The sequence below is a fragment of the Vidua chalybeata genome, chromosome 14, assembly GCF_026979565.1.
Source record: "Vidua chalybeata isolate OUT-0048 chromosome 14, bVidCha1 merged haplotype, whole genome shotgun sequence".
NCBI lineage: Eukaryota > Metazoa > Chordata > Aves > Passeriformes > Viduidae > Vidua > Vidua chalybeata.
Window position 1 is genome coordinate 5,997,353 of NC_071543.1, and position 25,487 is coordinate 6,022,839.

Here is a 25,487-nt window from a genome sequence, read left to right on the forward strand (position 1 = left end):
TGCCCTGCTCCCCCTGCCAGCTCTCAGCCTCACCCCCTCCTTAGGGAGTGCTGTCTCATGGGGTACATCAGCTATAACCTTGGGGGAGCCTTTGCAGAGCACCCACCCAAAATTCCAGGGCTGGGAGGGCAGGGCACACTGCTTTTTTTTTCCCTCTCTCATGATTGCCTGTTTCTCGGGACAGCAACAATGGGTTTAAATCACTGCAAGCTGCAAAGAACCTGGACCACTCTATCCCACTCCCTAGGCAAGCATTTTATCACCAGGTTGTATTTTCTACAAATAGATAACATATATTATACTCAACACAGAGTACAGCAATCCCTCTTCAAGACCTGGTGAGAAGAGCCTTGGTCTAGGACACAAATTATTCCCATATAACTTTCCATGCTGAAGGTGTCACTGGCTGCCTGCATCTGTGCTGGGCAGCTCTGGCTCAGGAAGTGACAAGTCCTTTGGTTCAGGGCTGCAGAACATGGCTGGTTTTTTGTTTGCCTCTGTGGCTTTCCCACTGCTCACAGAAGAAAGCCTTTATCCCTCAGTAAATGCAGAGCTGAACTAATACATTGTCAAGAATTCATTGCAAAAGCACAGTTTACTTCTCAAGATAACACTAAAGATTCCCAAGTGTAAGGGCCTGCAACAAAATGTAAAACATTTTAAATGTAATCCAGTGAATAACCATGGACTTTCCATAATAATCATTATTTAGTGAATGTATTAATAGAATAAAAGCAATATTGAAGCAAATAAATGACCTCTGACACCAAGAATGGATCACATTTCATATTACTTTACTTAACTGCTCCCTCCTTCCCCCACCAAACAGAAGCTTTATTGACAAAATGTGCTCTGGTGATTTAGTCTGTAGACTTAAAGAATGTGCAACTCTGGGAAAAACTGAATTATGGATTCTATTTGTCAGATGAGGAATGGCATGTAATAACTTAATGAACTAGAAGCTTATTAGTTGTAAAAGAGAGAAGGCACTGTCTATCAATCTCTTTTATTTTTTTTAACTCAGAAATGTTCAGGTGGGTAAGCATCAAATCCATTTCACATTTATTATCTTACGAATAGCAGTATGTGCTAGAATCTCAACAAGCTACAAAAATATATCTCAGCCTCTAGTTGAATGTGCATTTTATTTGTCAGTTTTGGAGGCTCTATTTGAAACCCCAGTCATTAGAATACATGCTCACATATTTGGCCAGCAAAAAAATCACTCTCACACAAGAGCTACCCTGATTTCATCAAAACTGTGGAGTGAAAGAAATTCAAACACGGTAACAGTGACACTGACGGTAACAACTGTTTCAATAGCTATTTATTGCTCTATGGAGACATGAATGCAAAAGGACAGTAAGATAACAATTTTAACAAGAAACTTGTAGAGAAACCAGCCTAATATAAAATGGAAGAATCGAATCCTTGGTTGCTAAAGAAGTTTTCTCCACTTTGAAAAGTACACAAATTTACCTCACCTACACTTTCCTGTGGACCTATTTATTCTGCACAATGAAGTGACATTTGAATCGTGATATGTGTGTGTGAATATGCATAAAAAATACAACAATAAGGTAGTTTAAAATCCATTACATGCTTCTCCCAGTCTTAGCTGATATTATGTCTTAAAAATACACTGTAACAAATAGGAATTAGCCCTAAATAAATTCATAAAACACATGTTCATGTACAAAAAAAAAAGGCAGACAGCAGGAAATTCAAAGTTCAAGCCAATGCATACAGAGGTATATGCAGAACAAAGCAGTCAGGTTCTAATCTATCAGCCCAAATATTTCATGTGCTGCATAGATCCCTGGGTAATTGCAATTTTAACCCTGCACAAGATCAATCTGTTTGCTTTGATTTTCTTTTCCAGAAATAAAAATAAGCAAGGAAAGAAAATCCGCATTAATTTATGCCTCTAGTAGGCTCCTGTGGGTGCCTTTTTTGGTTTATTGGTTTGTTGGGGTTTTTTCGTGTGGCCAATCTAGATGCAGATGTCTTACATACATCAGGCTGTTTAGAAGAAGAGTCATAGCCATTTCACTTAATCAGGTAACAGCACAATATTGACATATTAGACCAATTTAATACATTTGTTTTCTGTATCCATTTACATTTCATCTCAAAGGTCTCCAGCACAATGGGATTTTGAACTCTTTGTGCTGAGCACAATCGAAGGGCCAGTAATCCAATAATTTGATTTTCTTGCTGCAGAGACCAGGAGAGAGGGAAAACCATCTTTCTCTTGCTCCAGCAAGTGAGCTACAGGCCTGCATTAGGCTTTAAGCTTCCTGTGTAAAACATACCCCAAGGGCAACAGAAGGCCACTTAAACACAGCTTGGAGGGCATCACTGGAACATGGCTGTGGCACATTGGCTTTCTGCCCAGGAGTAAATTCCAACCATTAGCATCAAACACTCATCCTGAAGCTCTCAAACTGAAATTAAATGCCATCTATCAAATGAATAAACAATAATAAAGTAGCACAAGTAAATTAAAAAAATAAATTGCAGTAATTTATACTGTGGATCATCTGTTCTGGGTTGCTGTTTCAGACTGTTCGCCTCAGATTATCTTTCAGCCTATTTTCTCACTATTGGATTTTTGTACATGTAAAACTGCCCTTGATATACAAATTGAATTTATTCATGCTCTATGCTACTTGTACTAAAAAATAATTTTAAATAATCCTATGCAAATAATTTTGTTTACTTCTGCTAGTCATTGGTCGAGTCTACATGAGTTGTGTCTAAACAAGAATACAAACAACAACAATTAAGCAGGCAAGAATGTACCTTTAGATATCTCAGCTGGAACTGCACCTTCTGGTTTAAGCAGTCGAGGAAAATTTCAGCAGGCTTCAGAATTTGGAAAGCTGTGAATTTAAAGTGAATACACCCTTTAAAAGTGCTCAAAGGAAAAGCAAACAGTAGTTTGGGACAAATTTTAAAAGGGAAATTTTTAATAAGCAGAATTTAATTACCTAACTGAAATTTTTGCTATAGTGTCCTGGTTATGACTTCACTTTTTGTGAAAAACAAGAAAAAAAACCAAAAACCTATTCTGGGAAATGATTCTGCTTTGTCTGTATCACAGCTGTTACAGCAATAAATTCAGTCTTGTGCTGAGATGGGACAGTATTGCAAAGGAGAGCAAAGGGAAATATCTCACTGAATATTAGTCTCATTTCCCAAAACAAGTTGACTCTTCCCAAGAAGTTCTTTCCCAAAATTTCCTTAGGGTATGAAATAATTGGCTATTAACCAGTGTATTCTTGACCCAAAGAATGGAGCAGAAAACATGCAAGTCTTGTCTGGATTACTCGAAGAAAGAAAAGAGAAATAAGAGTAGATACGCGCTGCCTGAGCCCATGGCTCTCTTCATTTTGCTCATCAGGACTGGAAGCTTTTACCTGCATTTATAGCATGGCAAAAGACTTGAGGAAAAGAGCAGGCAGAAAAGAGGGGAAGGGAAACTAGAACAGCACAACCTTCTCCCTTTTCAGATTTATTTTCCCCTGCCTGCTTGCCCTGCATTTCGTGTGGGGCTGTGAAAAAGGAAGGCTGCCAGCTCCATAGCATCATATTGCCAGCATAAAGGGCACCCTGTCTCAACCCAAGGCAGCAGAGAACTTGTGAAAAAGTGCCTGCACACTAATAGAAAAAAACAGCAAAATCTTACTTATCATAAATCCTGTGCAGTCTTCTAAACAAGTGATAGTTTCCCTTTTTTTTCCTTGTACATGGGATCACCTGTAACCCACCAAAACCTCCAATGTGCCCTGGGTGCTGCCCCAGCACCCCGGGCACCCCATGGGAGGAGTGGCTGAGGATGCAGCATGTGGGGACAGTTCCCATGGCCTGGAAAGATGAAAACAAGTCGTTAGTATGCACCAGGCAGAGCCAGGAGCTGAGCCTGCTGCTAATGAGTGCTGCACTGAGGGCTCAGGTCATGGTTTTGCTAAATCCTGTGCTCTTGGTACACCTGAAAACACCACACCAACAGGCGGCAGGGCTCACACACCTGCCTGAGTGCAGGACAGCATAACCAAAGCACTGGGGCAGGTGTCTGAGCCACTGAGAAAGTGTCTGCCCTTCAATTCAACAGCTTCAGTGGAGCTGTGCAAGTCAAGAAGTCCTTCTGGGGCTGGTTGGCCTCTGTTGCAGCTGCCCTGCTGCTGGACAGGTGTGTCTGGGCAGGGTGCAAAGTCTGGTGCTGGTTCATCATGGTTCACAATGATCTGCAGTAAGTGCCTGTGCACTACAGGGGACAAACAGGAGGCCACAAAAGTTCTGGGATGGGCTGTGATCTCGCTGGCATCACAGCAACATGGTGCAAGAGGCTGTAAGAAAGGGAGGGGAGTCGTCAGCTCCATGGAGGGCTGCCATGGATGGATCTTCAGGAAGTACAGGACAGGACATTAAAGCTGAAGAGATCCCTTGATGTGAGAGAGCAGCTGGGGCACACAAAGCTGTCTGTGCCTTGGGGCAAGTGATGAGCCAGCTGACAGCAGGCCAGGACCAGAGGGCAGCCCATGGTGGGTGACATTGTGGTCAGTGTCTGCTACAGGCCACCTGACCAGGAAGACGTAGATGAGGCAAAAACCTGAAAGCACCCTCATGCTCACAGGACATCAAAAGTCGGAGCACTGGAGGCACAGCAAGAGCTGTTAATGAAGCAGCAGAACACACACACCACAATATGCTCCTGGTGGGCCCTAGCTTGGCTCCAGCTACCTCAAACAGTGGCTCTCATCCTGTGCATAACCATTCCTCTGCCCTTCAGAGGATGGTGAGCACTACCTGTACAGCAGTCTCCATGTTTCCTCATTGTCTTACACCCCATGAGAATGTTCTGCAAGAGAAAGTTTTAGTCCCCTCTAGCCTTAGCCTGCTGATCACTGTTTGATGCCCTGAAAGTGTAACACATGCAAACAGGGTGTATTGGCTGCAAATTTAGAGAAAACATTTCTTTTCCTATGGGCAAAAGGGAGGTTGTTGTTGTAGGAAGTGTGTGTATACATATACCTGGTTTAAATAAAGCTCCCCTATGATTCCAGGTTAGATTTCACTCTATTTCAAAAGCCTTCACCTGCCATATACCCCAAAGTGTCTGAATAGCAAGAAAGGAGTTTGAAAAAACTTGGCTGACTACTGGAAAAGAAGGAATAGTATCCCAAACACTGAGCTTCCCCATTCCTACACCTGTGTGGCAGAAGTACCTCTGATTTTGTTGCAGTCATAATTCCCTGTATCACAGAATATGGCTTGCAGAACCAGTTTTGTCTCAGTTTATAAACTGTTTTACAATATCTTATGGTGGTGGAAAGATTCCACAGCAATCAGAAAGTCCTATGGTATGTTCTAGGGATGTGGGATCATTTCTAGAGAATTTGAGGGAGGAACTTTAATATACTGGGATGAGCTTATAACTTCAAACACAAATTAGGACACTTAATTTTCTTTAAACCCCGTGTCCAACTGTTCATGAGTGTCTCAGGATCTTACCTCACAACACTCTTACACACACCTACAAAATACCAGTGCTCTGCTTATTCTGTATTTCAGTAACTTAAATACACGACAAATTCTCTCACACTGCAAATTTATCTTCATTGAGCTATCTTTTGATCTTGGGCATTAACTCTGATAAGCACCAAGGCAGAGACAGTCTATCCAATTAGCAGGTGAAGCCTCAGAAACTCAGGACACAGCACCTCTGCTACACTGCCTTCCAGGAGATTTGACCTCAACACACACATTAGATGAACCCAGGCACAGTATTTGCCTGCCTGCCTCAGCTGGCCTGCTCAGATGGCATTTTGCCAGTTAGCAAGGTAAACTCCCAAGTTTGCTTTTGGGAGGTGCCAGAAAAGGGTGGATTTAGGTCCATTACTTGCTAAGGTCTGTTGATACAGCTTTCTTCTGACTCTAAGCAATCACGTAAAACATCTTGACTTTCTTAGCATAAAAGCAACCCCTTATCAGACACTCCCTTGTATGGAATACAAATAACAAATAACCAACTTGTTTTCCAACATCTGCAAAAACAAATTATCTTTCAAAAGAGATTGGGTTTGTGCTCTTGTGTTCTGCTGCCAATGTCATCAAGCAAACTTTCACTTGATAGTTACACTTGGAGCAATGACCACCCTATTCTGTGTTTTCCCCTGCTCAGAGCAAGGGGCTTCTGAGCCATTGTCAAGGTTCCTGAGCACAGATACCAAATGTAGTTCTGCCTTGAATGTCAGATAAACCCAGCAGTTTGTTTTGTTGGTAATTTCAAAGCCACAGGGGGAATCCATGACTCAGCTTCCATTAAAATTCACTAGTTAAATGTGAACCATGATACCTCAGTGCTTTGCACCTCCAGTTAATCTGCTTGTGTCTGTTTGTGTCAACTGATTCCTGCTTGCTTTGACACTGCAGCACTCCAAAGCTATGAGAGCAGGATTTGAGGATGTTCTGCAAGCTGGCTGAAATCAGTGGCTCTCCAGATGTTCTTGGATGCCTGAAGCAGCATCAAATGAGGCTGTATTGAAGAACTCTAAGGTGACAGCAGGTGTGAGATGCCTCAGTGTATTTCATAAGAGTGAAACTCAGGTGGGATGGACAAGTAAAACTCCAAGATCTAGTAATGGTCCCAATAATTTCTGAAGCTAAGTTTGACTGACATGAAGCATGGCTTCATTCATTCAGCACCTCCAGTGGGTCATTAGTGCTGAACCCAGTGGGTGGTCATGTAAACAGAGCACTGAAACACCAAGAAAAATGCAAGGACCTGTGTTCTTACAGTAGCTTCTCCTTGCCTGCCTTTGCCCTGTTCGGAATCACCACACTGTGGCTTTGAGGGTTTGTAACAGGAGAGTTTGTGGGTATCAGACATGACAGAAGAATGGGATCTCCAAACCACACTCTAAAACTGGAGTTTACCCCACTTTTCTTCAGCATTCCCACAGCAGTCCCTCCTCTGTGCCTCTTCCACTCTGACTACTATTTTTACTAATATTTTTTGTTGTGACATGATTGATCAGAAGTCTACCTTGTCAGTCTCTGTTCATTCTTGCTCTTTCCAAGCTTTTTACATTCAGTACAACAGATATAAAAACAAGAGCCAGAGCTAAGATGAGAAAAAAGAGATCATAAGAACAGAAGAAAAGAATCAAGAAGAAAATCCTGCAGTCCATGGAGAACATTGCCATTTTGTGACTAAAGTGTGTTGTACAGCAACAGGAAAAAAGTCACAGAAAACTTCTTTAATCTAACAAGGAGCAAGGAATGCCATTAGAATGAGAAGAGCCGTGTTATTATGCTGACATTACAGGGCCTTCCTTGAACTTGCTCTAAACTCCTCCTGCCTGGATTATTGCTAAGGGTTAAGAGAACTGAATTTTACTGAAAACAACTGAGAACTCAGTTATTTTCTGAAGATATGTGGGAGAAAGGGGTGGAAGTGAATGCAACACAAGGAAACCTGGAATGGGGAGGAGGACTACAAATACAAATTTACTCCCCTGCAAAATCAATTCATCTAAAATTGAGTAAAAGAACAAGATATCTCCCTCCTCCCTCCTACAACACATTCCATTCTTCATGTATATTGACATTGAAGGGTAAGCATGATAAATAGCTCTATTTTCAGTAACAAAAAGAAGAAAGTTATGAGACTGACTCCAGCCAACAGTTTCCTCCTGCCTCAAACCTTGCATGGTCTCTTACAAGGAGACTGTCTCTGCTGTCAGTGTTAGGCAGGCTTTGGGAACCCTCTTTAGGGGCATAGAGGGGATTTTTTTGCTGGCCCACAGGAAGGTCATTTAACTATTGTTATCATATTTATACAGAAACAGATATCATATTGTTATCATATCTATACAGAAATGTTTTCATGCAGCCAAAAGCCAAAGGAGAGTATTTACCTTTCGGAATCAGCAGTAGGGTCCACAGCAGATTCATTATGGGAGCCTGAAAATAAAATTTTAAAAAACTGGTTTCTGAAACTGCCACCCTCAGCAAAGAATTTTTGAATGATTATGGCCTAAACTATTTGTTCCTTTATTTTCCAAACACAGTGTACCCAACTGAAAATCAAATTCACATTTAGTGCTTAAGCAGTGAATAATGTTAGCAGTCAGTTAAACAAAAATAAAGATTAGCTGTACAACTCACATTAATATATAGTAATATCTGATAAAATATTTTAACACAATGTCAAGCACTATGCTCATTTTTGTTTAAAATGAGAATTATAATCTCTCTATCAAAATGGCTTTTAATAAACTCAAAAGTACATAATTTTTTTCCTATAAAGGGAAAAGTGTATCTGAATATACCAACAAAGATGAAGGTAATTAAAAAGTTTCTTCAAAATAGGAGGAAAAAAATAGAGAAAATAAATCCAGTTAATTCTTTTCAGGACCTAATTAACCTTAAAAACAAAGTTTCCAGCCTTTCCCATGGATTTCAATGCAAGGGAGAATGTCCCAGGAAGAATGCCACAAACTATAGGTCTGATTTAATGGAGTTTTGATTGAGGATAAAGGCAGAAGAGTCAGTCTGTGGCACCCTCTCTTTGCACTGAGAGTGTCCAATTCCAAAGGCAAATGCACTGAGCTCAGCCATCCCAATTAAAGCTGCTATTCAGCATAAGCTAAGATAGCACAAAGAATGCAAAAGAATCAGCCATTACAGCATATTTACAAAGGCAGCACAGCAATTGATGTTGGTTAGGGGACAGCAAAGCACAACACCTGTGATTTAAATAAACAGATGTACATTCTTACATGTATATATTTGCACATACAGAGCTCACACACATACATATATCACAAAACAAAATTGTATAAAAAGGAGTAAAACCGCTTTGCTCTCTCTAGGACATTCTCTTGAATCTTTGTATGAACATAAGTGGAACTCCAGCTGAAGCTTCAATATCTTGATGTTGAAACAGTGTCTTCCTGCTGCAAGTAAAAAGTGTTAAAAACAAATATTCAAAGACCAATTTTTTTTCACAGGCATCTACAACAACTCATCAGGTATGCACAGCACACATACACCCTGATCTTACACTGTTGTCAGCCTGCCAAAACCCCTCATGGCTCTGGAGGAGTTTCTGTGCTGAGATCAGGATCCCAGCGGGTCATTCCCTGCAGTGGTGCCTGGCACAGATCTCCCACTGCCATCTCTGGAGTTCTGCCTCAGTGCTCGTGGCACTCTGCTACATTCAGGTTAAATCACCTGAAAGGCTCAAGCTTCCTCATTTCCCAAATGCCTACCAGTTACTGTATTTTTATCAGAGAGGATGAGAGTGACAGAGAGAATTCCCTGCCAAAGGTTATCTCCGAGTTCATGGTGTGTATCCTTCTGCTGCCACATCCAATCAATCATTAACACTGTTTCAGGCAGGCTTCCCTGGGACTGCTCCCGTGGGGCCAGCATGAATATCTGCTGCAACAGGGAGGGCAAGCTGGGCTGGCACCACAGCTCCATGTGGACACGGTCAGCCTTCAAATGCTTGTGAAATGATCTTCCAATTTCAGCTTTCCAGTGCTACTGTTGTTTCCAAGAACTAAAGAGACACAGCCCGTCAGGCTCTGCTCAGCAAGAACAAAGCTCACCCAGAGCAGTGGGAATTCCCCAAAGCCCTCTGTGCTGGTTTGAAATGTCCCAAAGAAAGGCCAGGGATGCTCTGCTCCTCTCAGCCTCCCTGGGGAGTGCCAGTGCTGGTGCTGGGGATCACTGAAGGAGCCAGTCTGGGGGGTCTGGACTACTGTGCTCACACAGAAGGAGCTTCAGCCACTTCTGTGACCCATGTGGAACAAAATTACAGGAGAGGCTGCAGTGTAATGCGGGGGTCATTTCTGCCTCCTCATATCTGATAGGAAATTCATTCCCAAAAGCTAATGCAAGACATTCATAAAGTCCTTCTTAAGCTCTTGAAGATCCACCTCAATTTCCTCTACAACAGCTGGTGTGGTTTTACAATAAATGAGAATAAACTGGTACACAGCCCATGCTCTTGTAATTGGCACAGTGATGGACTTCGAGCCCTTTCCAACATTTGTAAAGCCAGATGACCCAGGCTAGCAGCAAGAGGATGTCACCATGAAGCATAATTATTTTATAGCCCCTATTTAATTTTTGGAATATCAAAATTTACGACAATCACTAAAGCAGATTGATTATACCCTAAATGTAAACACACCATGAAACAGAAGTTGTTTTGCTGTCATCCCAAGGAAGCATCTATTTGCAAACTACATAGCAATATCAAAGAGCTCTCTATTGATTAAACTTTGAAAATAAAATTGCACCACTTATCATATGCTGTTTGCAAAAATGCCAATCATTGTAATACCCACATAAGCATACTGCATCTTCCCCCTGAACTCGTTAAATTTATTACTGAGACTCTATCCTGAGCTGCCTACATGTGGAAAAAATATCATTCAGATAACACATTAACATTTATAACCAGTATTTAAAGCTGTGCATGGTGCCATCTCAAATGATAAGGGTCTTGTCAGCATTTCCAGTATAAGCCTCATTTCAGGGAACGGAAGAAGGGAGGGAGTGGCAACACTCTGTTTCAGCAATTTTAAATGACACCAACAAGAAGGCTGACATACAAATTGTCAGTCTAACTGTACCTATCTTTCAGAGATAGGTGCATCTGTTATGTCCACATTCAGTTTAAAAAACAGTGAAATTCTCACTACAATATTGTAAGCTACCTGGCAAGTGCTGTCATTCTGCTTCTGCATACAGCATCCCACACAATTATAATTCTAGATCTAAGCCTTCATATTACAAAAGCTCTTAAGGTATGGAACAAAAATGATATGACCCCCTCCTCACAGTTATACTTGCACTCTAGAGGAGAAAGAAAGAGATAAGCAAAACAGCCAAGAATACAGCTATGAGGGCTGGTTCATGACTCATGTTATCAGATGTTCCTGCAGTATCAAAATACTAATACTGAATACAAATTTTAGTAGCAGAAAGGATAAAAAATAACAACTAGAATTTTTGGGGTGAGAAACTCGTAGGTGCACTGCATCTGCCATGAGCCCAATTCTGCTACAGGTACCGTGTAAGCTGTGATTTGCTGAATGACACTTGTTAGCGGTTGATGTTTAAGTATTCTGTCAAAAGAAAAGATATTGAAGATATTTGAATTACTAGAAAAATTTGTCAAAAGACGAAGGTAGTGGTCATAAGGCAAGAGAGGCTTCTGAAAGGCACATCTCTAAAAAGGAAGGTATTGAATTTGAGATGAGATGATCTGGAGATGATCTGGACCACTGGACAGGTCATAAGTAAATACATGCAAAGGAGGGACCTCAGCTCTATAGAGTTCTAAGTGCATCAGTAACACCAGCTAGAAACAATAAAGCCAAACACTTCAGTGTGCAAAAGCAACAATATTTCTATTCAGAAAGCCCAAATGCTAATCAGTGTAGTGGCTGTAAAGCAAAAACACTCTGAGCAAATATGTGTGCAAATGGATTTTCCAGATTCTAAGGCGCAGTTGATTACCAAGGCTAACTGAGCTATCCTCTTCTCCTCCCAGCTTTACTTGCTGCTCAGGCACACAGTGGACATAAAAATCTCCTGCTGTGCAAAGGATTTTATTGCTTTACAGGAAAAAGACTAATAGATGATAAAAAAGAGGCCATAGAAAGGATGGGCAGTTGTTCAAAAATTATATGCTTTGGAATGGAAAGAAATGCCACAAGAGCTATGGAATGCATACACACACTTCATATTGAGGCCAAAGCTGTTCCATTTCACATGGAATCTCATGGGCTGGAAAGGCACCACACAAAAAACAAGGTCCATGCTGTATTTGGGCACACACTCATCATGGACTATTCCACAGATTCAGGTGTCCCCTACCATCCCCTGGCATTTAGGCTGGAAAGCAGATGACTAAATATCTTCAGCATCCAGATCCCAATGACTGCAATAAGCAGAGGTATTACTCTAACTAACTCCTTCCCTTCCTATTGTCCTTTCAGTTAATGTGCATGCCTGGCATATTTCTGATTTGCTTTGGAACGAGTCTATCGAGCCAGAGATGGTTCTGAGGACAGCCAGGAAAGCAACTCCAAGGCCAGGTAAACAGTAATGTTAGAAATTTTGACATCAAGCAGTTTTAAGTACCATCAGAGTTTGACCACTGTCAATAGCAAAGGAGATTCTGAGTATGCCTATTTTCTACCCAAGCACCTACATCTCACTATAAAACATCATACTAGATACTCAAGATTTGTGTGTCTGTGTGTAACTCCCCAGGGTAGAAGCCAGCTGGAATCCTGGCCTCATGAAGCCAAAGGGAGATTTGTCTGTGGCTGAAGTCTAGGTCAGGATTTTATGTGTGTTTATATTGTGCTTTGTGCAATAACAACTCGGGGAGCTACTTCAGATGCCAAATAAATTTTAAGGTTTCTGTGGAATTTGAAATACTTTATAAGTGATTCTACCCAACAAATTAATGCAGCAACCATTCTCACAAGCTCTAATTGTCTCATCAATTTCTTTTCATGCCACTTGCCGTTATACATCACGCTTCAAAGTCAGCATATATACAACCAGCCTCCACAAGACAAATATTATAGGGTATTTTTCAGGTAAATGATTACTGCTTAGAGACAGTGAAGTTTCTGGCTAGAGTAATGTGGAAAAGACTGCAGAAAAGCAGGGAATGATTTTCTTTACCCAAAAACTGAAGTATTTGATTCTCAGAGAATTAAATTTTTTATCATTGGAAAAACATGTGGGTCAAGATAAAAGCAAAAGTGGTTTACTAAAGCAAAGTGACAGGCTGCACGTGGAAGAAAGGAAAACCAAATATTTATTCTCAGGAGGTGCTGTCCAGCCACTTCCTGGGATGTAGGTTTTCATTAGTGGTTGCTCCTGGAAACAAACATCCTTGTAACAAATGTCATCTCCTCCTTCTCTTAACTTTTAGTGCTGAGCAGTCATCACGTGGTGTGGAATATCCCTTTGGCCACTTGGAGCCAGCTGCCCTGGCTGTGTGCTCTCCCCAAGACTCTCCTCCTCCCAGCCCACCGGTGAGGGCAGAATGATGGGTAGACAGCCCTGAGGCTGTGGGAACACTGCTCAGCAGCAGCCACACCACTGGTGAATTCTCCACCCCCTCTGGCTGCCAGTGCCCAGCCCAGCACTGCGGGGCTGCAGGGCAAGTGAGCTCCAGCTCAGCCAGACCTGGCTCAGCGAGGCCAGGATGAAATCTCCCACACGCTTGGGGCAATCCTCAGTCACTTATCCACTGAAGAAGTGGGAAACTAAAATCGCTCAGAGCAGCGCACCTTTCAGCAGATTTGGTTCAAAACTTTTGTGAAGAGAAGGGGGACCTTGACTGACAGCCAGATATGCACACACCCTGTGCACATGCAGAATTACATTCGTCTTAGAAACCAGGTGAAAAACAAAAGCCAATGATTACCCAATTCTTTCTTCAGTGGACAACTATTCACAAACATCTCATGGAATGAACTTAATGGAAGGACCTTTTGGGAACATATGGAGTCTTAAAAAATGTCATTTCTTTTCTACTCATCTCATTTTTTTCTGAAGCAAAACCAGAACTATGTGACCTCTGTGCATAATGACAACTCAATGACACAGCTCTCATTCTGAGTGTGGAATATGAAATGCTTACCATGAAGTGCTCAAAAATAATCCTCAGGCCATGATTATTCATAGAAATTATTTGGTGAGTAATTTCAATTAAATAAATTCAAGGAATCAAGAAAAATAGGCTAAACTAATAGAATGCATTATTTATGATGAATAATTCATTTGGAGGAACTTTCTCCCACTATTTCAGAAAGCCAGCTCAAGGCACAGGGCACTGAGGTCTCACTTAAGCCCTGTTTTGCGGTCTTAACTGGGGGCTTTCATGATGAATCACTGTAGGCTGGCCCTTTGCCCAGGACTGAATTTCACCCATTGCTCCTGCTCCTCACAAATTTCTAGATATGTCATTAGCGCAGTGGAATTTGTATTCTTTCAACTTCACTGCCATAAATATGATGATATGGAGAGATTTCGTTATGTTCCTTTTACTACTAAAAACTAAAAGGAAAAAAAGCTTCTCACACCAACTCACCAGACTTTCAACAGTGAACATTCTTCATACCCATACATCAACTGCATTATGTAAATATGAGCCCCCTGTCCACTGAAGTAAAGCAAGAAGACACAATAATTTAAACAAGACTCTCCAAATCACTAAAACCACTTGTGTGCACTTGTGCTTGCATGATGGGACATTTCCAGTTAAAAACATTCACAGTATGTAACACATAGATTATGACTCTGAGGAAAGCTGAAAAAATGTACTTGTAAATGGTAGTGGTAGAAATTACTGTAGACACACATTTGAAACACAATAAATAATAGATCCATTGTTGTTTTAAGAATGGGAAAATAAATCTCCACACTTCTTTTTTTTTTTTTTTTTTTTTTTGTTCTTGTTGCTCAGCAATGTCAGTACAGAATACCTATCATCAGGAAGATTCATCTCATTGTTCCTATCAGAGAAAAAGACCCATTGACATGATGAAACAAAGCACTTCCAAAAATATTTAAACCACTCAATAAAACCTAAGTGCCAGCTTTGAAGCTAAGCATTTGTTCAAAGATCTGATCCAAATCCCACTGAAATCAGTCGGGAGTCCTTCCACTGACACCAAAGGGCTTTGGATCAGACATACTACTTTCCTGAATAGGATGAAGACATCCATAAATATTAATTGTCTCACAGTGCTTTGCTGGGTCCTATGACAAAAGGTGTGAGTGTACCAAGGGAGTAGATATTTGTTTTTCTAGGCAAGAAAGAAAAAAACTGGGCTAAATCTAAACTAATGATCAATTCTTAATTGCACAGTGGTGAGTCTGTCAGTATCCCCAAAGCACAGGCTACCAGGAATGCCCTCTGAAAGACAGCTTCTCTATCACATTTCCTGCTGAAACCAATATTCCTGCCATTAAAACACACTAAATTCTCTTCTTAAGACAGTCAGGATTAATGATAAAAAAAAATCAGAAATTGGCAGTTCTGCTGCTGCAGTTTGTACCACCAGGGTAGAATCATACTGTGCTGTTATAAAACAGATTACCCCAGATATATTGAAACAAATCATGATGTGGTCTCCATGCAAAAAAAATCATGTTGCAGTTAGATAATGGGTCTCAAAAATGCATAACCTTGGCCAGGGTCTGAGTCCTTGCAGGAAGCAAAAACTGAGGGAAGAGTTAGAAAGCACACTGATTTTAAGTCACAGTTCATTAAATTCCTTCATTTATACAATAGGTAGTTATGAAGTGTCAGTGAACATTATTCTGAAGTAGGCCAGCTCTCCATATGTTTGCATGGTTGGGAGAAATGGAGCTAAAAAGCACATCTCGAAACCAGAGAAATTGCTTACAGCTGATGGCACAGACAATCACTGATTGCCAACAAAAGGAATCTCAGTAGACACCACCCAGTCTGGAGTGCCCCTCTGCCCTCAAACTGGCTCACCCACCAGCTCTCCTTCCACCGAGGCTTCATCCCAAAGGTCTCCCTCCTCTGCCTCTCTCAGCACGTGTGGCTCCAGCTGGCTGTTGCTGGGCAGCCCAGGATGGATACAAGGCCATGGGGGGCACAGGCTGCCCTCCCTGCCTTTCATGCTCACCCTCCTTCACCATCCCCTGCTCATTCCTTGCCCAAAGAAAGTGGAAGACAGAGACTCTTTCATCCAGTCCTTTACAGCACTTCCCAGTGCTGCTGGACAACATAAAACCCTGGATTACAAGTAACAATTATTTTGCATACTGTTCACTGCTAAATCTGGAAACTATTTATTTCGTTAAGAATTCCTTTTAAGTGAGGCTCAAAAATTCACTTTACAGTGTAGGAAAGACTCCAAAAAAGACTTCCATAGTTATGGAAGTAGAATATCTCCATCTACAAAGAGACACACATATTCACAGAGAAAGCAAGAATACAAGGTACTTGGAGAGCAGTGATGATTATCTCAGAACCCTAAAAGCTTACATGGAGTAGACATCTCATACGCAGTTCAGGATTACAGGATGAGGAACATATGAGATCAGCAGATACCTACATTTACAAATTCCTGTTGTTTTAATGATCAGCCATCATGCTGTGTTCACAGAAAGCAATATTGGCGTCTACTTATACTATATGAATAAACACTTCTTTACTTACCAGCAACATCCAGGCTACCTTAATAGATTCTAATGATCAGTAAAACTTATATCCTTCCCTCCATCCAATTCACAGAGGTTTTGCTTTGTTTCTTGCTACCTTAATTTCTTTATTCCATAAGACTTGGTGGATATATTTGTTTCTTCACTTATATACAGAGAAGTAAACCCAGAAAAACTGATAGGTAAAGATGTGTAAGTAGTGTTTAGCATCCACCTGCAGATATAATGTGAAGAAAGAAAATTATCTCCACATTTTTCCAGACTTTTTCTTCTCCTTGGTATTTACTCTCCCAGAAGGACAACAGCATAATGTGCACTAGGCAGGAAGGGTAATGATCTGTGCCAAATTTTATGTGCTTATGCTTCATGCTGTGGTCTGGCTTTTTTTTCCCCTGCCAGCAGACAGACAAAGTGGTGGCTTCAGGACCATGCAGGAGCCAAGAGCTGTACTGGTATATGGAAGAGCACAGGACTAACAAACTGTTTGAAGTGGGTTAAGGCTGGCACCAGGCAAGTATTCAGTTCATACTTGCTCTGCAGCTGTCTGGGAGTGTCCCCACGGGAAACAGGTAGGGGATAATTAAGGGCTCTTAAGCCAGCAGACAAGGATATTACAAGGATAAACATTTCAAACTGAAGACAGTTAGATGCAGAGTTGTAGAGAAAGCCCAGTTTTTTACCTGTGGGGGATGAAACCTATCAGAACAATTTACCGAACACAATGGCAGATTTTCACCATAGGCAATAGCTAGAATATGCCTGGCTATGTTATTTGGTTTCATTTTTTTTCTTTTTCTTATGAAGTATGATCTAATTTGAACAGGAATTAATTCAAATTTAGCTGATGGCTTGGGTTATGCAAGATTCAAAAGCCACAATGGTTCTATTAAGTCTCATAATCTCTGCATCTCTATTGAGTCTTCATGACTTTGCACAAAAAAGAGCACCGAGGGAACACAGCTAAATATTTGGGACCTCCACAATGCTTACAAATCAGGCATAACCTTGAGTTTTCCCAAGCCCTCATGGGCTGCTGTACCAACCTGCCTCCTGGCCTTTCATCCCTGGAGGCTCCCAGATAGTCATAGACTGGAAATGTTCCTCCATTCAACACATAAAATAAAAAGGCCTTAAAACAGGTGGAGGATAAAAGCTGTTCTTTTATACTCTGTTTTTAATTGAAGGGATTATAAAACACTTCAGGCATGCTGAGAAATCAGAACTTTGTTCCTAAATAAAAAGCTGAAACTACTATTTTTTTTTTTAAATCCTTGTTCCTCCTCCTACAACCATGGTTATTATATGCATGCATTTGCAGTGTAATAGAATCAGTATCATCTCTGTGTCTTATTACTGTTGCAATCCCCTAACACGCTGTTCCTTCCATCCCACATGAATCTGGTAATTACTGCTGAGGCATGCCATGTGTACGCTCTCCTTTCCAAGGCAGCATCAGCAGTGCCACAAACACATTTCCCACAGATTAGTAAATGCAAGTAAGTGGGACAATGCATGTTGCCTCATAAGCCAATTCCAGGACATGGTCCTTGCTCACTAGAAAGCTGTGCCTGACTGAAACTCATGGACATGAAACAAATGTACACTCTCAGACAAGGGGAAAATGCACTGAACTTACTTGTGCCTTCATTTTTGCTGTGTGTTGGAGCAAGCCTTGTGAGAGCTGGCAGTGCTGTGCTGGGTTGCTCAGGTGAGATGTGATGAAGGGAAGTTACAGGAGCCTCTTTGTGCCCCTGTGTGGTGCCAGTGTGGGCCAGGTGTGTGTGAATATGGTCCCTTCTGAAAATAATAAATAAAACAAAAAGAAAAATCAAACTGGGTCTCCTTTTACCTTCTCTTTTTAGGCTCTTGCCCCCAGACTATGTTAGAAAGAGCTGAAAACAGGATTTCCTACAACCTGTCTAATTTTGCTAGTCTAATTTTGCTCCCCAAACACCATATCCTCATGTTTAGAGCAGAAAACAAGCGAAAAATCTTACAGAATAATAATCTGGCTGCTGGTGTATTGTAAAACAGCAGATCCGCCACACAGATCTTTCCTGATCTTAGCAATTTTTGCTCCTGAATTCAGCTGCATAAAGAGAGTCAGAATGGAGCAGCTCTTAGTGCCTTTCAGAATCCCAATCTTGTTGAAATTCACACAGCACCACACCAAAAGCGTGCTCCAGTGTGGGATGCTCCTGCTCTTGTCACAACCTCTCCAAATCTTAGATAGGGGAGCTGCAACTGCTTCAATCCCAAATGCGAACTCCAGCACTATTCCTGTCCAGGAGTACTGCAAAGGCATCTGCGCTGCCTGCTGCAGGATGTTACCTTTTCCAGCATCAACAAGAGAGATAAAAATAGACAGTACATTTCTGCTGCTCCTAAAATGTGGGCTCTGATACATAATGGCTAAAGAATACCACGAGATGACAGTATCACTTTTGCCAATTTCAGAACTCTTTTGCAGCAAACCTTTACATTCTAGAGACTAAGTGCATATAATACCCTATGAGAATCTGGCAATAATACACCCTGCCCTGCTAGCACTTTAAAAATTCCCTGTAGAGTGCCTTTTTGTCCCCTACCACCAGCGTGAACCCAAAGTTTTACCTTTAGATAGAGACCAAGAGCAGCCATTCTTTCCCATCACACAGATCTGTGCCCAGGGCATGGAGTTTAAGCAAAGTCACAATAACCCAGATCCAATATCTTGCTCTTTTTAAAGGCAGCCAAATGCTACACCACAACATTTCAACGGGGCAGTAGGACTAATCCAGCCAGCAGGAATGCTGGTGTTAGGTGTGGTTAAATCTGGCTGCTCAGTACTCGGGGGTGCGTTCCAGAGGGTGCAGGGATTGAGGCTTGGGACTGCCGCTGCCTGACAGCCCGATTTGGTGGAAGGTGTTGAACTTCCCTGAACGTGTAGAAAACACCAGTGCGCTGGGCAGAGCTCGACACGGCAGTTTGGGAAGGGGGCTGCTCCAGCCGGAGCGGGGGATCGATGCTGATGCCAGATCAGGATTTGCAGCACCGCTGCTCCCAGAGCCAGATTGTGCATGTGTGTGATGTGTGCGTCTGTGCGGCGTGTGCGGAGGATGTGTGAGGGCTGTGCGTGTCTCTGTGCGGTGTGCGTGTGTGCGGGGTGTGCGCGCCTGCCGGCTGGCTTTTGCCGAAGGAGCTGCTTGACTTGCTCTCTAATTTGAGGGCGCGGATTCAGGGACTTGGGGCCAAAAATTCTCCGGACCCAGGTAAATCCGCTTGTTACCTTATTCCCCTTCCCGGCTCCGAGTGCCCGCGCTGTCCTGCAAGTGCTGTCAGAGCGCTCCCGCGAAGAGCAGCCGAGCCGGGAGCGGAGCCGGCTGCGAGAGCCACGAAGGGAAGGGGGGACGGGGACCGGGACAGGGGGGCTGGGAAAAAACGTGTCCCCCCCGCCCCCGGCTGACGTCAGCGCGGCTCCGCGCGGGGCACCCGGCAAAAGCGCCGCGCCGCGCCGCGCCCCGCGCACAGCCCCGCGCTCCCGCAGCGCCGCCGCTCTCGGCCCCCGCCCGGCCCAACTTCCCGCACAGCCGCGGCCGGGACGGGCCTGGCTGGGCCGGGACGGGACGGCGGCGCCCCGCTGGGCTCCTGCTGAGGCGTGAGCGGGCGATGCCGCTCGCCGCCGGGCGCCTGGCTCCCGGGGCGCGGCGGCTCTTGGCGGCGGCCACTGCCCCCACTGCCCCCTCGGGCGCCCCGAGAGCAGGTACGAGCGCGGGGGCGGCGCGGGGAGCGCGGGCTGGGGGCGCCGCTGCAGCGGGGGAGGGTTTGCCGTCAGTCCGTGTGTCCCCCGGTTTAAGATGCTGGCAGGCACCGGGAGCCGGGCAGCCGGGTGCGCCGTAGCCCCGGGACGGGCAGCGGGGAGGGGATCGTGCTGCCGGCGGCCGCCGGGGCGGAGGCGGCGGCCGCGACGGACGGGGGATCGGACGGAGAGCCCAACGCTAGGGACCCCAGTTTCGGGGAGCTCCACGATGGGGCTTCCCCCATAGCAGCTCCGCAGGCGCTTTCCGAGAGGAAAAGCAGGGAAGAGGAGGGGGGGGGATTCCAGAGGAGTTTGGAAGCCGCTACCTTGCATCTCCCCTTCCCCCCCAAGCCTTCCGACCTGTTTTCGCTCTCCCCGTGCAGCCTCTGTTCCCGGCCGTGTTCACTGGGGATTTCTTCTTTCTCTCCTTACCTGTCTCAAAAGGTTTGACTGTAGGTACCAAAGCGGGGATCGACGGCGCATAAAGATGCTGAAGGGTGTTTGGTTGCTCAGTTTGTTAACAGTGGCTGGGATCTCGTGGACAGAGAGTCGCAAACCTGCCAAAGACATTTGCAGCAAGAGCCGCTGCCCTTGCGAGGAGAAGGAGAACGTGCTGAACATTAATTGTGAAAACAAGGGATTTACAACCGTCAGCCTCCTCCTGCCGCCCCCGTCCAAGATCTACCAGCTGTTTCTCAATGGGAACGCACTGACCCGCCTGTTCCCCAATGAGTTCGTCAACTATTCCAATGCCGTGACCCTGCACCTGGGCAACAACGACATGCAGGAGATCCGCACAGGGGCCTTCAGCGGCCTCCGCACCCTCAAGAGGCTGCACCTCAACAACAACAAGCTGGAAGTGCTGAAGGAAGACACTTTCCTGGGCTTGGAGAGTCTGGAGTACCTGCAGGCTGATTACAATTACATCAGTGCCATTGAAGCAGGGGCGTTCAGCAAGCTGAACAAGCTCAAGGTGCTGATCCTCAATGACAACCTCCTGCTGTCCCTGCCCAGCAATGTCTTCCGCTTTGTGCTCCTCACTCACCTGGACCTGCGGGGGAACCGGCTGAAGATGATGCCTTTTGCTGGTGTGCTGGAGCACATTGGAGGCATCATGGAAATCCAGCTGGAGGAAAACCCTTGGAACTGCACCTGCGACTTGCTGCCACTCAAGGCCTGGCTAGACACCATCACCGTGTTTGTGGGTGAGATAGTCTGTGAAACCCCCTTCAGGCTTCATGGGAAAGATGTGACCCAGCTCACCAGGCAAGATCTCTGCCCTAGGAAAAGTTCCAGTGATCCAAGCCAGAGGGAAAAACACCCTGTCCTCTCAGACCCACACATCTCAAGGCTATCGCCCACAGCCAACTCTGCCATCAATCCCACCAGGGCCCCAAAAGCCAGCCGGCCACCCAAAACTAGGAACCGCCCCACCCCCCGTGTCTCCGTGTCAAAAGACAGACAAATATTTGGACCTATAATGGTTTACCAGACAAAGTCTCCTGTGCCCATCACCTGCCCAGCTGGCTGCATCTGTACGTCCCAGAGCTCAGACAATGGCCTAAATGTTAACTGCCAAGAGAAAAAGATAAGTAACATCTCCGATCTGCACCCCAGGCCAACCAGTCCAAAGAAACTTTACCTTACCAGTAACTATCTGCAAGTCATTTATAGAACGGATCTCACAGAGTACAGCTCTCTGGATTTGCTACATCTAGGAAATAACAGAATTGCAGTGATACATGAAGGTGCCTTTACAAACCTCACAAGTTTACGCAGACTTTACCTTAATGGCAATTACCTTGAGGTTCTGTACCGATCCATGTTTGAAGGGCTGCACAGCCTGCAGTATCTCTACCTAGAGTACAATGTCATTAAGGAGATCCTGCCACGCACATTTGATGCTCTGAGTAATCTTCATCTGTTGTTTCTCAATAACAACCTGCTCAGATCCTTGCCTGATAATGTCTTTGGAGGCACTTCCCTCACCAGGCTCAACCTTAGGAACAACCATTTCTCACACCTGCCTGTGAGAGGAGTCTTGGACCAGCTCTCAGCTCTGATTCAGATTGACCTCCAAGAGAACCCTTGGGACTGCACATGTGACATCCTGGGGCTGAGGAACTGGATAGAGAAAGTCACTGACCAGAACAACCAGCAGTCAAATCCCCCTGTAGTTATCAATGAAGTAATATGCGAGTCTCCCACCAAGCACTCTGGAGAACATCTGAAATTCCTGAGCAAAGAAGCCATCTGCCCAGAGAACCCCAACTTGTCAGATTCTTCTGTCCTCTCCATGAACCAGAACACCGATACGCCCCATCTCGGTGTCTCACCCAGCTCCTACCCAGAATTACACACTGAAGTTCCGCTGTCTGTCCTAATTTTAGGCTTGCTGGTTGTGTTTATTTTGTCTGTTTGTTTTGGGGCAGGTCTATTTGTCTTTGTCCTTAAGCGCCGGAAGGGGGTGCAGAGCATGCCCAGCAGTGCCAACAATGTAGATATAAGTTCATTTCAGCTCCAGTATGGGTCTTACAACACTGAGACCCATGATAAAACTGAAGGACATGTTTATAACTACATTCCCCCTCCTGTTGGACAGATGTGCCAAAACCCAATCTACATGCAAAAGGAAGGGGATCCAGTTGCCTATTACAGGAATCTCCATGAGTTTAGCTATAGCAGTCTTGACCACAAAAAAGAAGACCCCACCAGTCTTGCATTTACCATCAGTGCAGCTGAATTGCTGGAAAAGCAGTCCTCACCAAGGGAACCAGAGCTCCTGTATCAAAATATTGCAGAAAGGGTCAAGGAACTCCCCACCGGAGGATTAGTTCATTATAACTTTTGTACCTTACCCAAAAGGCAGTTTGCCCCTTCATATGAATCCAGACGCCAAAACCAGGACAGGATAAATAAAACTGTTTTATATGGAACTCCAAGGAAATATTTTGCAGAACAGTCTAAACCTGAGCATCCTTTACTCCAAGGAAAGCTACAAACAGAACCAGACTACCTCGAAGTTCTGGAAAAACAAACTGCAATCAGTCAGCTGTGAGGGGGGAGGTGGGAGACAAAGGAAATTTTTTTAATGAGCTCAGCATCACATTTCTTTGAGTCTGAACTCAGTACTGATGTCATCTGTCACATTCCCAACATTTCCACTTTTTTAAATCAGAGAAGGAGTGAGAGAGAAAAGGAATCCTTGCAGCATAGCAGGGATGTAGTGTTGCTTTTACAAGGTTCCCTTTAAATTATTTCTATATCTCTCTCCTTTTGACCCTTCTCTAGGAACTGTCATTGCAAATGTATCTTTCTGTAATAGATCTTGCATAATTCTTTTTTGATTTTGAAAGAAATGAGGAAGGGGGTCTTTGGGGTTTCTGTTTTTTTTTTTTTTCTTTTCATTTCAAAATGGAAACTTAATGTATTATGTAGAAGATCTCCAAAGATCTTTTTTCCTGGACTATGACTTTCTTTTGTAAATAATAATATACAGTACTGCTGTTTCAATTACCAACTATAGCCACTGGGCGTCACTTTTTTGTGTTAAAGTGCCTTTGCACTTTAAGTACATTATTACTTAATTGTTGCTCTTAGCTTTGATAAATTGAACCTATTTTAATGTGTTGTATTTTTGAAATTAAAAATAATTGTAAAATAGATCTATATGTCAGCTGCATTAAATCAGAAGGTTTGATTTATAGGAAAGCTGCCCTTCTTTAAATGACTCTAGTTTTAGGACCTTACAGACTCAAATGTAAATTATTGGGGTGTTTTTTCCCTCTAGGTTCGTTTAGAGTGACTCACAGAAATCAACTGAGAGGATTTAGCAATGGACTAGAGGTTATCAAATGCCTCAGCCAGGAATTAATTATTAATTATTAGCTCATTAATAAAAGATGTTTAACACAATGTCATAGTGAACTGAACAATTAATGTCCTTCTTAATACATTGCATTGCAGCTCTAACACAGTAATGTTCAATGGCTTAAGATTATTTTCATACTTAAGAGAACATTACTCATAATATTTTATGCATTGGATTAGGTATTTTTATACATTTTGGGACAGAATTTATATTTGTAACTTTTTGGACTGAAATTACCATGTCCTCTTCTTGCCAGATGCATATTTTTTTCATAAGCAGGGACACCAGCAGGGGTCATCCCACACCTCATTAAATTTATTAATATACAGGCAAATGAACCAATGCCAAAGGTAAAATTTGAACCCAGGACTCCAGAGTCCTCCAAATCAAGGTAGCTGAATTCAGTATGTGCATCCCACTAACTTTTGGTAGTCTGAATTATGTCTATGTCTATACTTTTTGTCTCTAAAGCAGAATACTGCAATAATTCTAATCTATTAGAAAAAAACTGCCATTAATTCACTGTCTTAAATTTTATAAAATGTTTTAAGTTAACTGAATTCCATTCTCAACACTTGTTTTCTTAAGCCCATCAGTGAACAAACGCAATGAATCTTCTCCTTTCCCATTAACTCAGGCCTCTTTTGCTTCAATCTTTATGTTATCACCTTCAATTTACTTTTCCTTCATGGAGAATATTGAAACCATTTTTATTAACAAGTAAACAGTCAAACTTTATTAAGCCTTATTAGCTTCTAAATAATTTTTAGATGCAAACATTATTGTGCAACTTAAACAAACAGCCCTTATTTACAACAAAACCAGTTTTGTTTTGTCTGTTCTAAATCCTTATGCAACTGGGATGGTGATCTGCATATAAAGTAGGCCAGGCTTTTCAATTCCTTATTAAAGCAATTGATGGGGTCTGAAAGAAGCACACTGTTTCCTTTTCATAAATAGGTTACTGCACATAATAATCCTTTATTATCATGCAGAGATTGAAGTGGCCTCTGCTGACTGATTTTTAGAGCTTTACTATAGTTAATAATACAGTATCTACAACTTGGAGAAATTTTCAGCAATAGCATTTCAGCTATAAATAACTACAATCAATGTTGTTCTAATCAGGACTTTGCCAAAAGAAAGTTGCTTTATGTTTAAGAGCTAGAGAGGCTTTGCACGTGTATTGCCAGCTATCTGAGTCACCTAGTAAAATGCCTTCTAATGATTTATGTGACATCTGAGTACATTAATATGCTAACATGTCAATTCTTTATGTTTAGAATCCATAGCACCTATGGCTGTTCATTAGATCAGGTTTAAAATTGAAATGCTACAATGAACTACCGAAGAATCAGTCTTCAAAATGGTCTCACATCAAGGAGGAGGTGAAATGGTATCACTTTAGTTGAACTTGGAACATTTGACTGGAATTACATCCATCTTTGAGCAAGGTACTTGCTTGAAAGCTTCCAGTACTGATTGTCTTATTATGGCTCCTTCTCCTGGGTAATTAAAAGCATTTATTACTGAAACACTGATAAAAGTATAAGTATTATTTTAAAGTAAAGTTATTAACTCTTTCCA

General features: G+C 42.9%; 2 protein-coding genes across 2 annotated transcripts in view; one reads left to right on the plus strand and one right to left on the minus strand.

Moving 5' to 3' along the window:
* Window positions 1-20,362, minus strand: part of LOC128795375 (translation initiation factor IF-2-like) — a 55,291-nt gene extending 34,929 nt beyond the window's left edge. Inside the window, exons 1-6 of the mRNA XM_053956101.1 lie at window positions 19,723-20,362; window positions 19,520-19,661; window positions 17,888-18,048; window positions 8,866-8,966; window positions 7,926-7,971; window positions 2,806-2,885 (exon numbers count right to left, since the gene is read on the minus strand). Coding sequence (XP_053812076.1) covers window positions 2,806-2,885; window positions 7,926-7,971; window positions 8,866-8,966; window positions 17,888-18,048; window positions 19,520-19,661; window positions 19,723-20,362 — 1,170 coding nt within the window. The remainder of the gene's footprint in view (window positions 1-2,805; window positions 2,886-7,925; window positions 7,972-8,865; window positions 8,967-17,887; window positions 18,049-19,519; window positions 19,662-19,722) is intronic.
* SLITRK2 (SLIT and NTRK like family member 2) lies at window positions 19,833-23,944 on the plus strand. The gene is made up of 2 exons (XM_053955765.1): window positions 19,833-19,993; window positions 20,474-23,944. The coding sequence occupies exon 2, from the start codon at window positions 20,517-20,519 to the stop codon at window positions 23,085-23,087; it is 2,571 nt and encodes an 856-aa protein (XP_053811740.1). The 5' UTR covers window positions 19,833-19,993; window positions 20,474-20,516; the 3' UTR covers window positions 23,088-23,944.
* Window positions 23,945-25,487: the final 1,543 nt, after the last annotated feature.

Excerpts from the sequence above, each read along its gene's own strand:
- SLITRK2 (XM_053955765.1), top strand. The coding sequence starts at position 20,517 with ATGCTGAAGGGTGTTTGGTTGCTCAGTTTGTTAACAGTGGCTGGGATC.